The 12,641-nt window shown below is 32.4% G+C and overlaps 2 protein-coding genes across 2 annotated transcripts; both read right to left on the bottom strand.

Moving 5' to 3' along the window:
• Positions 1–1,364: 1,364 nt before the first annotated feature.
• On the bottom strand, positions 1,365–2,948 carry LOC104743944 (uncharacterized). Its single transcript, XM_010464972.1, has one exon. It carries the CDS (start codon positions 2,946–2,948, stop codon positions 1,365–1,367), a length of 1,584 nt encoding a protein of 527 aa, XP_010463274.1.
• A 2,890-nt stretch (positions 2,949–5,838) lies between these two features.
• On the bottom strand, positions 5,839–6,706 carry LOC104742347 (uncharacterized). The gene has a single exon (XM_010463346.3). The coding sequence runs from the start codon at positions 6,392–6,394 to the stop codon at positions 6,155–6,157; it is 240 nt and encodes a 79-aa protein (XP_010461648.1). The 5' UTR covers positions 6,395–6,706; the 3' UTR covers positions 5,839–6,154.
• Positions 6,707–12,641: the final 5,935 nt, after the last annotated feature.

Raw genomic sequence — 12,641 nt, 5'->3', positions numbered from 1 at the left:
GTTTTAACATCGAGGTGGTGTATTTCCCACCCGTTAGATGCGGCTAGACTGATAAGAAGACGAATTGTTTCAATTCGAGCCACTGGAGCAAACACATCCTCGAAATCAATCCCATTTCTCTGCACATATCCCTTTGCAACAAGCCTAGCCTTGTATTTGTTTATGCTACCGTCAGAATTTCTTTTAAGCTTAAAGACCCATTTTAGTCCTATTGGCTTTGCTGCGGGTGGAAGTTTAACAAGATCCCAAGTGGCGTTCTTTGTAATAGAATGAATCTCATCCTCACAAGCTTGCATCCACTCCTCCGATTTTGTTGCTTCGTAAAACCCTTTTTGGCTCTTCGTTTATCAATATTAAGAGACGTTTTCCTTCTGCTTCAGCTAATAACACATAGTCATTGAGATACTTGGGTCTTGTAATTTGTCTTGTTGACCTCCTAAGCATCGGTTGGTGACTTTGATTGACTTCATCGGGGTTGTCTTCTTCACTCTCATCATTGGTGTTGGAGTTACTATCGGAATGGTCTGAAAGTCTCGGAATCGTACTTGGAACTACCTCCTCTGTTCGCACTTCTTCTGTTCTCACTTTCTCCTCTGTTCTTGCTTCTGCAGTGAGCGTCTCAGAATCATGAATACCATGATTTCCAAAAACTTCAAAGCTTATTCTAAACTCTCCAGCTTCTCCTTGCTCCACACTACTTTGATTCCAATTCCAACATGTTGCTTCATCAAAAACGACATCCCGACTTACCACTATTTTCTTAGTGTGTGGATCATATAAGCGGTAAGCTTTGGATCCCGGCTCCGTCCCGAGATGAACCAATACTCGTGATCTATCGTCCAATTTTTTCAAGTGTGGAGCTTCAGTCTTCACATATCCGATGCAGCCAAACACCCTTAGATGATGAACATTCAGTTTCCTAGATCGAAACATCTCATATGGTGTTTTGTCCTTGATAGATCTTGTAGCGACTCTATTTATGAGATATGTAGAGTGTCTCACTGCTTCACCCCACAAAAAGTTTGTGACAAGCATATGTTTGAGAATGCTCTGGGTCATCTCCATCAGAGTCCTATTACGCCTTTCAACAACTCCATTCTGTTGCGGAGTGTATGGAGCCGTAAGTTGTCGTTTTATGCCTGACTTATCACAGAAGTCATTGAACTCCTTTGAAACAAATTCACCTCCTCTATCCGTTCGAAACATTTGAATTCTTTCACCGGTTTCATGCTCCACCAAACTCTTAAATCTCATGAACTTGTTAAGAGCTTCACTCTTTTCCTTCATCAAGGTTATACACATGTATCTCGAGTGGTTGTCAATGAGTACAAAGACATACTTGTTTCCAGCCATTGTGCTTGGTGTTATGGGACCACAGAGATCGCCATGCACCAATTCAAGTACTTTGGTTGCTCGAAACGAAGTAAATTGTGGGAAACTTGCCTTGCTTGCTTACCAAGTAAGCATGATCCGCAAAATTTCTTTTCAAAGTTAGTAAGCGGAATTCCCATGACCAGTTCTCTCTGCACCATGGATCTCATGTTCTCATGATTAATGTGGCCTAACCATGCGTGCCATCTGCTCGAGTCACTTGTTGTTGCTGAGTACAAACACGTTGTGTCTCTTATCCCCATATTCACCTTGTAAAGTTGATTCTTTGATCTAATAGCTTTGACAAGCAACCTTCCATCTTGATCATGCATCGTTAAGTTGTCTCCCCTCATTCTAACATCACACCCTGCTTTTGTGGCTTGTCCAAGACTAATGATGTTGCTCTTCAATCCAGGAATGAAATAAACATCAATCATTATCCTCAGCTCTCTGTTTTGATCAATGAGTTCAATCGATCCCTTTCCTTTGATGTCTATGCGGGAATCGTCTCCAAAACGCACTTTCCCGGTAATAGAATCATCAAGTTTGGAGAAGTACCGTCGATCTCCAGTCATGTGGTTACTGGCTCCATTGTCGAGGTACCAATCATCATCTCTTCCGCTATTGGTCTCATACACGCTAGGAACAACTTTCTCTGCATTTAGATATACTACCTCGTGTATCCTGAGCTCATCTGCCTCTGCTGTACTCTTGTTGTCACTCTCCTGCGCTTCTTGTAACTTCAAGAGCCGATCCAGGCAATTTGAGGCGAAGTAACCCACTTTATCACATCGATAGCATGTCATCTTTGAAGTGTCTCTCCCACCATTAAATCTTCCGCGTCCTCTTCCTCTGCCATAGAAACGGCCACCACGTCCTCTATATCCTCTGGTGAACTCACGGTTCGTTGTTGAGTCCATGTTCGCATACATGAGTTTGCTTTGATCGTCCTGAGCCTCTTCTTCCTCAAAAATACGTTCTTCGTAGACCTTTAAACGTCCAATGATATCTTCAAAGCTTGTTTTCTTGAGATCCAACACTTGTTCAAGAGAAGCCACGATATGTATGTATTTTCTCCTTGGAAGACTCTTTAGAAACTTGTTCACGATTCTGGGTTCTTCAATTTCTACCCCGAGAGCAGCTGATTTGGAAGAGATTTCTGATAGCTTGCCAACGAAGTCATCGATTGTCTCCGTATCCTTCATCTTCAAGCGATCAAACTCAGCCATCAATGTTTGCAGTCTCGCTTCCTTGACTCTGTCCGCACCCACATGTCTGGTTCTTATGGCATCCCAAACTTGCTTTGCAGAATCCAGTTCTCCTATTTGTAGCACAAGCGCTTCCGGAATAGATTGGAAGAGCAGAGCCGTGGCCATATCATTCTTCTCCGCATCGGTTGATGTTTCATCAATGATTTCCCAGACCTTGTGTACCTTAAGAAGAATTTTCATCTTCATAGCCCATACCGTGTAGTTGGTTGCAGTTAGGGTAGGACACTTGATTAATGAGGAAGAGCCACCGCCTCCCTCTTGTAGCTTGGCCAGCGACATGTTTGTTGACTCCGTTATTTCACCCATGGCGTCTTACAAATCTCTTGAGAAGCTTTGTAAGCTCTGATACCAAATATAGAATTTAGAAAGAATTGAAAGACAAAATTATAAGAATAACTCTCTTATTGCTTAAGAAAATATCTCAAAAACTTAAGCTTTCTCTCTTACAAGTCTTTCTCTCTCAAAACTCTCAACTCACAGGTTATGCTACATCTTAGCATCTCCTTATATATAAAACTCCTAAGTATATTTTCCTAATCTTAAATGGAAAACTTTTTATTCTATTACATTTAGATATCTCCTAAATATAATCTCCAATTTCCATTTCTGTTTGATTAGCTTGATCTCCAAGCTTACTTCAAGCTTACTCCAACATTAAGTACACCAACCATTGCGCTGTATATCAGTATATGACTCATTTTGTTGAACAAACGGGAATCTACTGGAGCTAGCCATTATGTTCCTTTGTTCTTTTTCAGCTTGATCTTCGAGTGAACTTCATCATTAGATTTGGCTTTTTTGGAGATTTGGTGGTTTTCGTGACATAAACCATTTCAAGAGTGTTCCTGATGATTTTGCTAGAATCTATAGCAAGGATTTGAGTATTGAAGGTCCTAACATCACTGCGTGTTTTTACCTCTCTCGTTTTGCGGTTAAACAAAGTTTCTACCGTTGTTTAGTAGAGGTGATCTACAACAACTTAGTGTAGCCTCACTGGTTCTCAGGCTCAATGCGGTTTTGACTCTTGTTGGCTTTCAGGACCTAAACTAACTTTAGAGAGTTAGCTTGAGGATATTGCTAGAATCTATGGCAAGGATGAAGTTCTCTCGTATTAAGCGGTTGAACTAAATTCCAATATTTGTGGCAATAGTGAACCTTAAGCACAACAACTTTAGCAGTTTCCTTTAGTAAGTGTACAATCTTTCTCTCGATTCATGTATTAGACTTTTGGAGTTATTAGAGTTATTACTGGTAATTTATAATGGTAGAAGGATAAGTTTGAGGCAGTAATATTTATGACATATCCTAAGGCTCTGTTTTCTTTATTTATCTACTTCATATCAATTTTGTTATAGGATCTCTTAGGCAATGGGGTTATGTTTGTATTTTCTATCATTTGATAGTTTATTGTTCCATCATTTTGAGCTGGCTCATCATGAGATTCCTTGAATAATTATGTGCATTCATCTCTCAAGTTTATATAAGCTCTCATTAAGATTTATAATGTCGCATAGCCAAACATGAAAAAGGGTCTTTTATTTTGGTGCAAGTCATTTGATATAAGATGCAAGTTCCAGTAGATTAGAAGATTGCAAACAAGTTACAAACCAAACACTAAGATCAGATGACAACATATTTAATATCTCTACAACAATTTGTGTCCATGACATTGACAGAAAAGGGAAGAAATTTATGGTGAAAAGCCAGTGGTGGATCTACAAACAGTTGTACATTTATTGATAGCACAAAGCCACAAACTCAAATATTTTTGTATGGCATAATGATCTTTATAAGACTAACCTTTACATAGATCCATGTAGCTCTCAATATTTTACCAGAAAGTAAATATATGCTTTTGGTATATGTAAGCTTTTATAGTATATAGTGTTATACACAGTAGAGCAATGATTACTGATCAAACCAATAGTTTTTAGACTCGTGGGCTAGAAATATCTCACTTATGTTGTTTCTGTGTCCTGTATCGAAAAGATGTTGTTATTAAAGGCTTGTACATGAACTTCCAAAATTTTGTAGATGGATTTGACCTTTAAAGGGGGCCATGTTAGGTTGCACAGAAGTGAGGCCAGCTCTCTGATCAGATGTTTGAACATGTTAGGGATGTTAATGAAGATGATGGAGAAGACAAGGCACGTTATAGGAATCATGTTGTCCCACTTTCAATTTATTAAAATTTCACATCTTATCATTCATCACATTACCTCACACACTGCCTTATACGGCTGTACCTTTTTTTTTTTGGATTCAATCATTGGGGGTTTCCTAAGTTTAAGGGCTGTCACCTTGTTTTATCATTTTAGTATTTTTTGTTCAAGTTTTTGTGATCTTATATGTATATTTTCTGAACACCAATCGTATATGATCGTGTTGTTTATGATTATTGTTTTTTTTTGAATGAATGTGAAATTATATTCAAAAGAGAGAAATGTTGTATATGATTATTGTTTCTCACATGTTCTACTATTAAAGGATTAAGATCTGTTGTTATGGCTGGCAAAATAACCAAACATGCCAAACGGGATTGTACTGAACCAAAAGAATCTGTTTAACCAAACATGCCAAACGGGATTGTACTGAACCAAAAGAATCTGTTTAACCTGGTTTGATTTCTTCGAAACTGACGTAACCATAGCAATGAAACCAAGCCAACAATAAAATGTCATAAAAATTACATTCAAAGTAGACATTTTTGTAACAAAATGTAACACGCAGTAATTTATAGAAATTGCACATAACAGAAACTCACCTATCTTTTATTTGTCGGCAATCGCCTTTTTAAGCTAGTTTTGGCTCATTCATGCATATTTCCCACCAAACAATAAAAAACGTAAAAACAAATTTGGTCCACTAGAGTTAAAAATTAAAATCATTGTTTCATTGGGGTTGTTTATAAAATTCCAAAAGTTTTATAGCAATCAATGAGCTCAAGTCTAGTGTCTGAATTCTGAAAGGCTATTGGATAAGAGAGTGTGGATAACATTATCATCCCCCATTGAGACTTAGAAAAATGTTATTGAGATAGTGCAAAGTCTTATAAGCTTACATCTTCTAATTAATTAACTACATTGTTATCCTCCACTAGTTATATTTATAAGTATTTCTTATTATACCACTAGTTTGATTCCATCATTCATCTATGGTTGCGTAAACCGCTTAAATAATACAAATAAAACCGGAATTGAAGGCCAACAACAAAATGAAAAGACTTCGATTCATTTGTTCCAAACTAAAATGAAAAATCATCTCACCGTGAATTAGATAGATCATCACAGGGATTACTAACATCCGAATCCAAACTAGATTTCGGATAAAAATTCACTAAAATCTAAATTTAAAAAGCCACGACCACATAAAAGATAAGGAGAATCATGATGAGAGACATGGCGGGCTTATACAACATATACACCTAAAAAAAAAAAAAAAAAAAAAAAGAGGAAATTGAAAAAGAGGGAAATTTGAATTCCTTTCTCGTTCTTGATTGCAAGAAACTAAAATCAAGAAGTGAGATTGTTTGAAGAGTTTGACTTGTCAAGAATAGACCACATGACGAGGACATCTTCATAACCACAAGCCATGACGTCACCTTGAAGCTCTTGCACGGTTCGTCTCTCGTGCTCTTCTCTCGCCTTTGCGTTTGCGTGGCGGCTGTGTGGCGATGATGATTGCTGCGGCTGGTTGAAGAACGTTGCCGCTTTCTTGAATGGTGTTGCGATTGTTTTCTTCCATGAAGCCATTTTTATGCTTTTTTCTTCTTCTTTAGAACTAGATTTTTGTTTTCTTGAAAATAATGCTTCTCTTTTGGAGTTGGATTGAAGACGCTTCCATGTATATTTATACACCACATGTGAACACAAAAACGATCTTTCTATTTTTTTAATATTTTATTAAGGAATTTGTAAATTTAAAAAATATTGGAGAAAGGGAGAGAGAGAGAGAGAGAGAGAGAGTGGTCAAGAGAGGCAAGATCCGCGATAAGAGCATTCCCATGAACCCATCAATTCGTTTTTCTTATCCTCCCACGTGATCTCTCCTTTGTTCACACACTTACAACAATTTTACCACTTCGTCTCTCTCTTTTTACATTCAAAATAGTTCAACCGGTTATCATAAATGTAGAGAACTACTTATTCACTTTACTGATCAAGCCAATTTACGTAGTCGGTTGTGCATTTATGTGGAGACTGGTAGATGTATTGACTAGAGTTAAATCTACTGAACTATTAACACCCTTTACTATAAGTCATTGTTTCATGATGATTTAATCGGCTCGAGCCAAAAAAAAATAAATATATTACCTAAGAAAGTAGAGAACCAAATTAAGCTTTACAATTTCGATCAAGTCACATAATTGGGGCATTAATTAGAGTACTAATGGCTAGCTCGATATAAACATAAATAAATAAGCATTTTTGACTAACTTTTGAAAGAAACGTTTCTATAAATTCTAAACCAGTTTCTAGAAACTAAACATTTAGCGATTTCTGACCATAAACCTGCTAAGATATTTTTGAAACTCCATGGTAAATATTTGTTTGGGACTCATTGGTAGTTATGACTAGGGCAGGCACATGACACATGACAATCATAAGAAAAAAGTCAAGAATTTGCCTTACCGGTTCTAATTACTGACGACAAACACCAAACACTTACATCTACTTTTCTACTGGGGTCTCACTTTCTATTTATGTTTTTACCCAATCACTTTTTCTAATTCATTGATCTTTGCGCTCTTTACTAGATATTTTTTTCTCTCAAAATACTCAAATCTTTCACACAAATGCTGACACATGTACCTACATTTACAGTCAAATGTGTAATGAATGTTTCATATGATTATTAAAACCCACAAATGGTATCTACCGTCCGTTGGGACTTAAGACGGGACTACCGTTGGGACTTAAGATGGGACTTGAGACTTGAGAGATTGTGGGTGTGAGTGAGTAAAGAAGGCTAGTAACACGATTATAAACTGATGAGCCTAACTTAATCAGCAGCAGTTAAGCTACCTACCTTAACTCACTAAACAAAATCCATAAGAACTGAACAACCCTCTCGCTTCCAATAAATTTGAAAATAATGTTCCAAATAATTATGAATTAAACTGGTAAGGAGCTATTAGTTAAACTGTTCACTTTGATACAAAAACAAATAGGTACTATAAATCAAATTCTCAAAATAGTAAGAACGATGGAAATTGACGAATTGTTAGGTGAAAACAATGTTGTAGCCAAAGATGGGTAAACGTGAATTATTATTAACAAGTCAAGAACCCAATGGATTAGAAGTTTGAGGTGGGCAGAGTAATGCGCAGAGAATCCCATGTGACTCTCCACATGTCTTTATCTTTCTCTCGTTCTATTCTGCATCTCTCCTTATTAACTAATTTTTTCACTCTCCTTTTTTTTTCTTTCCTGCCAATAAAATAATTTCTACGATTTTGAAAACTTTATTTTTATTTTATTTTGTGAATCAATGATTATACCTTGACATATGTAAGTCTTAGATAACATATTCTAGTTGTCATTGGTAGCATGTGGAACGGCATAATTAATTTTACGAAGGCCATAACAAAAGTTATACAGTCGAGTATATATTTTGACAAAATAGTTTTCTTTCGTGTAATGATTGTATTTAAACATTATTTTTATATGATTCGTCATACCACTAGTTTACCAATCAAGACGTCTTTTACGGTGCTATTTTTTTTTGGGTTTTTAAGAAAACTCGAGTGTATGTATTAAACTATTTGAATACATATTTTCTATTTGTTTTTATAAAAACGAATTTGGATATGTTAAACTATTTGAATTTTGAAGATGTCATTTGAAGTAAAAAATTTAGATTTATTATGTATTAACTAGACATGTTTCGTTGTAAAACCCTTTGAATTTAGAAAACACTTCTTCTTCTTCCAAAAAAAAAATCTCTTGGATATAAAAATCGTATTTTGACTTCTGCAGCTCAGTGCCTCAGTGTGATATTTTTATTTTTTTGTTTTCTCCCAGTTCTGCGTGAGTGAGTGCGTTATATAAAAAATTTGACTTTTGGCTATTCGTGTTATTTTAATCGTATTCACACAACACAATATGTATAATAGGATCCTATTTATAAAAATAAACAAAAATACCCAAAACAAATGAACAAGATTCCTTTTTGCATTTGTGAGGCACGTTTATGTAAAATTTAAAGTAGAAGGGATCCAAAGAGTGATAATAAAATATTAGCGTAATTTAAAGGTACAATATGTAATGAAATTTTGAGAAATGATTTCAAAGTTTTCAATATTATAAATCCCCTATATAATAAAACGGAAGTACACGACATTTTTTAGACTATATAATAAATATATTTATGATTTTTTGGTTATAAACTTGTAACATAAGTGTATCATAATATACAGGTTAATCTTATTTTTGGTAAGTAAAGATATTATGGATTTTGTTAATTATAGTAACATATAAATCAATTATAGGTAATATTTAAAAGATAAAGAAATATTTCAACCTAATTAATACAAAAATATGTGATTCTTCTTTCACATTTATTTTATTTTATATGTAAATTATTTTAATTTTTTATCTAATATATTTAGTTAATAAAATTTATGATTTTTTCTGCATATGATGTAATTTAAATTTTTTAAAATAGACATATATTGCACAACTGATAAATAAAAAAATATACAAAATGCCCTACATCACCTAAGAAAACTATGCAAAGATTCAAAGTCATATTAATAAAAAAGAGACCAAAATGATTCTGAATACGAATGAGCAGAAACCTTGATTTATCATGCATTGAAATTAAAAAATTTATGCATTTTATTATGGTTCTTTATTTTACAGAATTTCAACTTTTAATAACTTTAAAAATTCAAATGTATAACTTTTTAAATTTTTTAGAGATTATTAATATTTCAATTATTAAAATATTTATCTTTTTATAAAATGTTTAAGAGATGAATAATATTTAAACTTTATAAGAAGTTCAAATATTATAAGTATTTCAATTTCTAAAATAATAAAATTTATTCAAACATTTTAAATTTGAATAATATATACGAATTAAAATATCACATGACGGGTTATATGGCAGAACATGTTTGAGTTGATATTAATAGAAAATTAAAATGTCATTAATTCGGTGCTACACGGATAAAATATCATCTCATTATTTTGTGAACTTTTTAAAAACTTTAAAGATTATTAATATTTCAATTATTAAAAAATTTAATTTTTTATAACTGTTTAAGATGTTAATAATATTTAAACTTTATAAGAAGTTCAAATATTATAAGTAGTTCAATTTCTAAAAAAAAGAAACTTTATTAAAACATTTTAAATTTTAAAAATATATTTAGATTTTTATGAAGTTTTTTCTGCGGTGTACAACGAATTAAAATATCACACGATGGGTTATATGGCTAGACATGTTTGAGTAGATATTAATAAAAACTTAAAATATCATTAATTCGGTGCTATATGGATAAAATATCATCTCATTATTTTGTTAACAATATGAATATTAGATTAATAGACGTATCTAATTAAATCGATTAATTAATATTGTAACAAAATAATTAATATGTGGTAAATTGTAGGTTAAGTCATATAATTAACAATCAAAATACAATATATAATTTTAAAAGCTAAACAAATCAAATAAAATTAACAAACATAAATTAATATTTTTATCAAATAACTTAAACTGCAGTGTACTGCGGGTCAAAATCTAGATCTACTAGAATAGATCCTACAAAATAGATGTTATTTTCATAAGTTATATTCAACGTATGATTTCATGGCATAGTGTTTAAGCAAAAAAAAAATTTAAACAAATAAAACAATCATATACATAACACTTTAAATAAAAATTACAAAATAAATAAAATAAATATTAATCCGTTCTCTAGCACGGATCCAATTCTACTAAGTATGAGAAGACCAAAAGCTAAATGTGCATGAGCAATGATCAGAAGAATCGACTCGTGACAGTGCATGCATTATATTCTTTCTGTATAACTAAAAAACTCACTCTCACTAATTAGTTCGAACAAAAAGTTACATTACATGCATTAATTAGTGTTTATTAATGTGAGACACATTCAGAACTCTTTTAACTAAAGACACCGTCAATTTTCTGATTCTAACTTTGTAACCAAAAATAGTATTATCATTTTGTCAACCATAAGGATCATAATACAACGTTATAGACCCCCATTTCTCCTTTGTTTAATGAGCCAACGAATTTGAAAGATCAACTCCTAAATTCAATTAGCTTTAATGATTTAGTAGTAATACTCCCACATGCCAACGGACTAATTTTAAGTCAAAGAATTTATTCTTTTTCGGTTGGTTTTCAAATATTATAGTATAATCTTTTATATAATATGTGAACATGATTAGGTTCGTAGTTCTTTGATCACACATTTGGAGGTACCCTCGACCTCGAGACACGGTGAATTTAATTAAATTGCTTACAACTTACAAGTAGTTAATGCTTTGTGTTTATATTATTAGTTATCTTTTTTCGCAGAAGTCATATGTACTCCATAAGTTTAATAAATCCATCAAAACATATTGCCTGCAATGTAAGGAATTTGAATCCTTATGATTAGGATGCATACTATTCATTGTGTCTACTCTAACCCAATGTGCAATTAATAACAGCCACATATTAATTTAGTTTTTTTGTTCTTCTCCTTTTCGACAACTTGCAATATACAAGTTTAAATTGGATGATAAGAAAAAAATGATATAATTAGCATAAAACGCTTTAAAAAAAAACAGTATTAGCATAAAACACTTTGCTACAAATCTGGGTCACACATTTAGTAGAGTTTTTTACTCGTTGCCAAACATATTATGACATGAAAAATGAAGAATAAAATGTGTTAATACTTAATACTGAAGTTTGAAAATAATACCCAAAATCTCGAATAGATAAAATAAATATTTGATAATAAACATTAAACAAATGAACTAATATACGAATTTATGATTTACGAAGAAATCTTAAGTCAAAATATGTTAAAGTTATATTCATTAAAAGAAAAACTTAAAAGATGATGATTACTAAAAAATTAAAGGATGGGAGTACTTTTCAATATATATATATATATATATATATATATATATATATTTAGCTATTATTTTTTTTTCCACTTTGAAATTAAATAAGTTTAACCATACACAGTCAAGGAATTGTTTGATTATTCGCTTTCTAAATCTGACAACCATCTATTTAATCACATTTTATCATTCGTGAAGAATTTCATATTAAAAGTACATCATCCTTTCGAACATACACCTATATATTACCTATATTTTGAAATGAAAGAATTCATTTATTAAATAGAACACATTATTTAGGAAAATGATTATACACTATAGTTAAAATGTTGTAAGAAATTAGACAGTAAAGCTACAAAATTATAATATTTATTCAAGAAAAATACTTAGGTTCACCACAAGGGGTGAACCTTTGTATTCACCCCTCCTCTCTCAACCAATCAGAATACTCTATCTAATATTTTATTTAAAAAATAAATAAAAATTAAATAAAAAACAAAAACAAATTAAGGAAACAAATTATGTATACTTTTATTTAAGGAAAATTAAATATTGACTTGGTTTAGATTTTACAATTAAACGAGGTTATATATCGGTTTAGGTTTATAAATGAGAATTGGGGTTTAGATTTTACAATTAAAACGAAAATATATGTCGGTTTGGGTTCACAAATGAGGTGGTTAGGGTTCAGATTTTACAATTGGAACGAAATTATATGTCGGTTTGGGTTTATAAATGAGGTGGTTGGGATTTAGATTTTACAATTAAAACGAAATTCTATGTCGGTTTGGGTTTACAAATGAGATGATTAGGGTTTAGATTTTACAATTATAACGAAATTATATGTCAGTTCGGGTTTACAAATGAGATGGTTAGGGTTTAGATTTTACAATTAGAACGAAAGTATATG

The sequence above is a fragment of the Camelina sativa genome, chromosome 14 (assembly GCF_030686135.1).
Source record: "Camelina sativa cultivar CO46 ecotype springtype chromosome 14, ASM3068613v1".
NCBI lineage: Eukaryota > Viridiplantae > Streptophyta > Magnoliopsida > Brassicales > Brassicaceae > Camelina > Camelina sativa.
The sequence above is the reverse complement of the archived record's forward strand: the minus strand, read 5'-3'. Positions and strand labels throughout refer to the sequence as shown.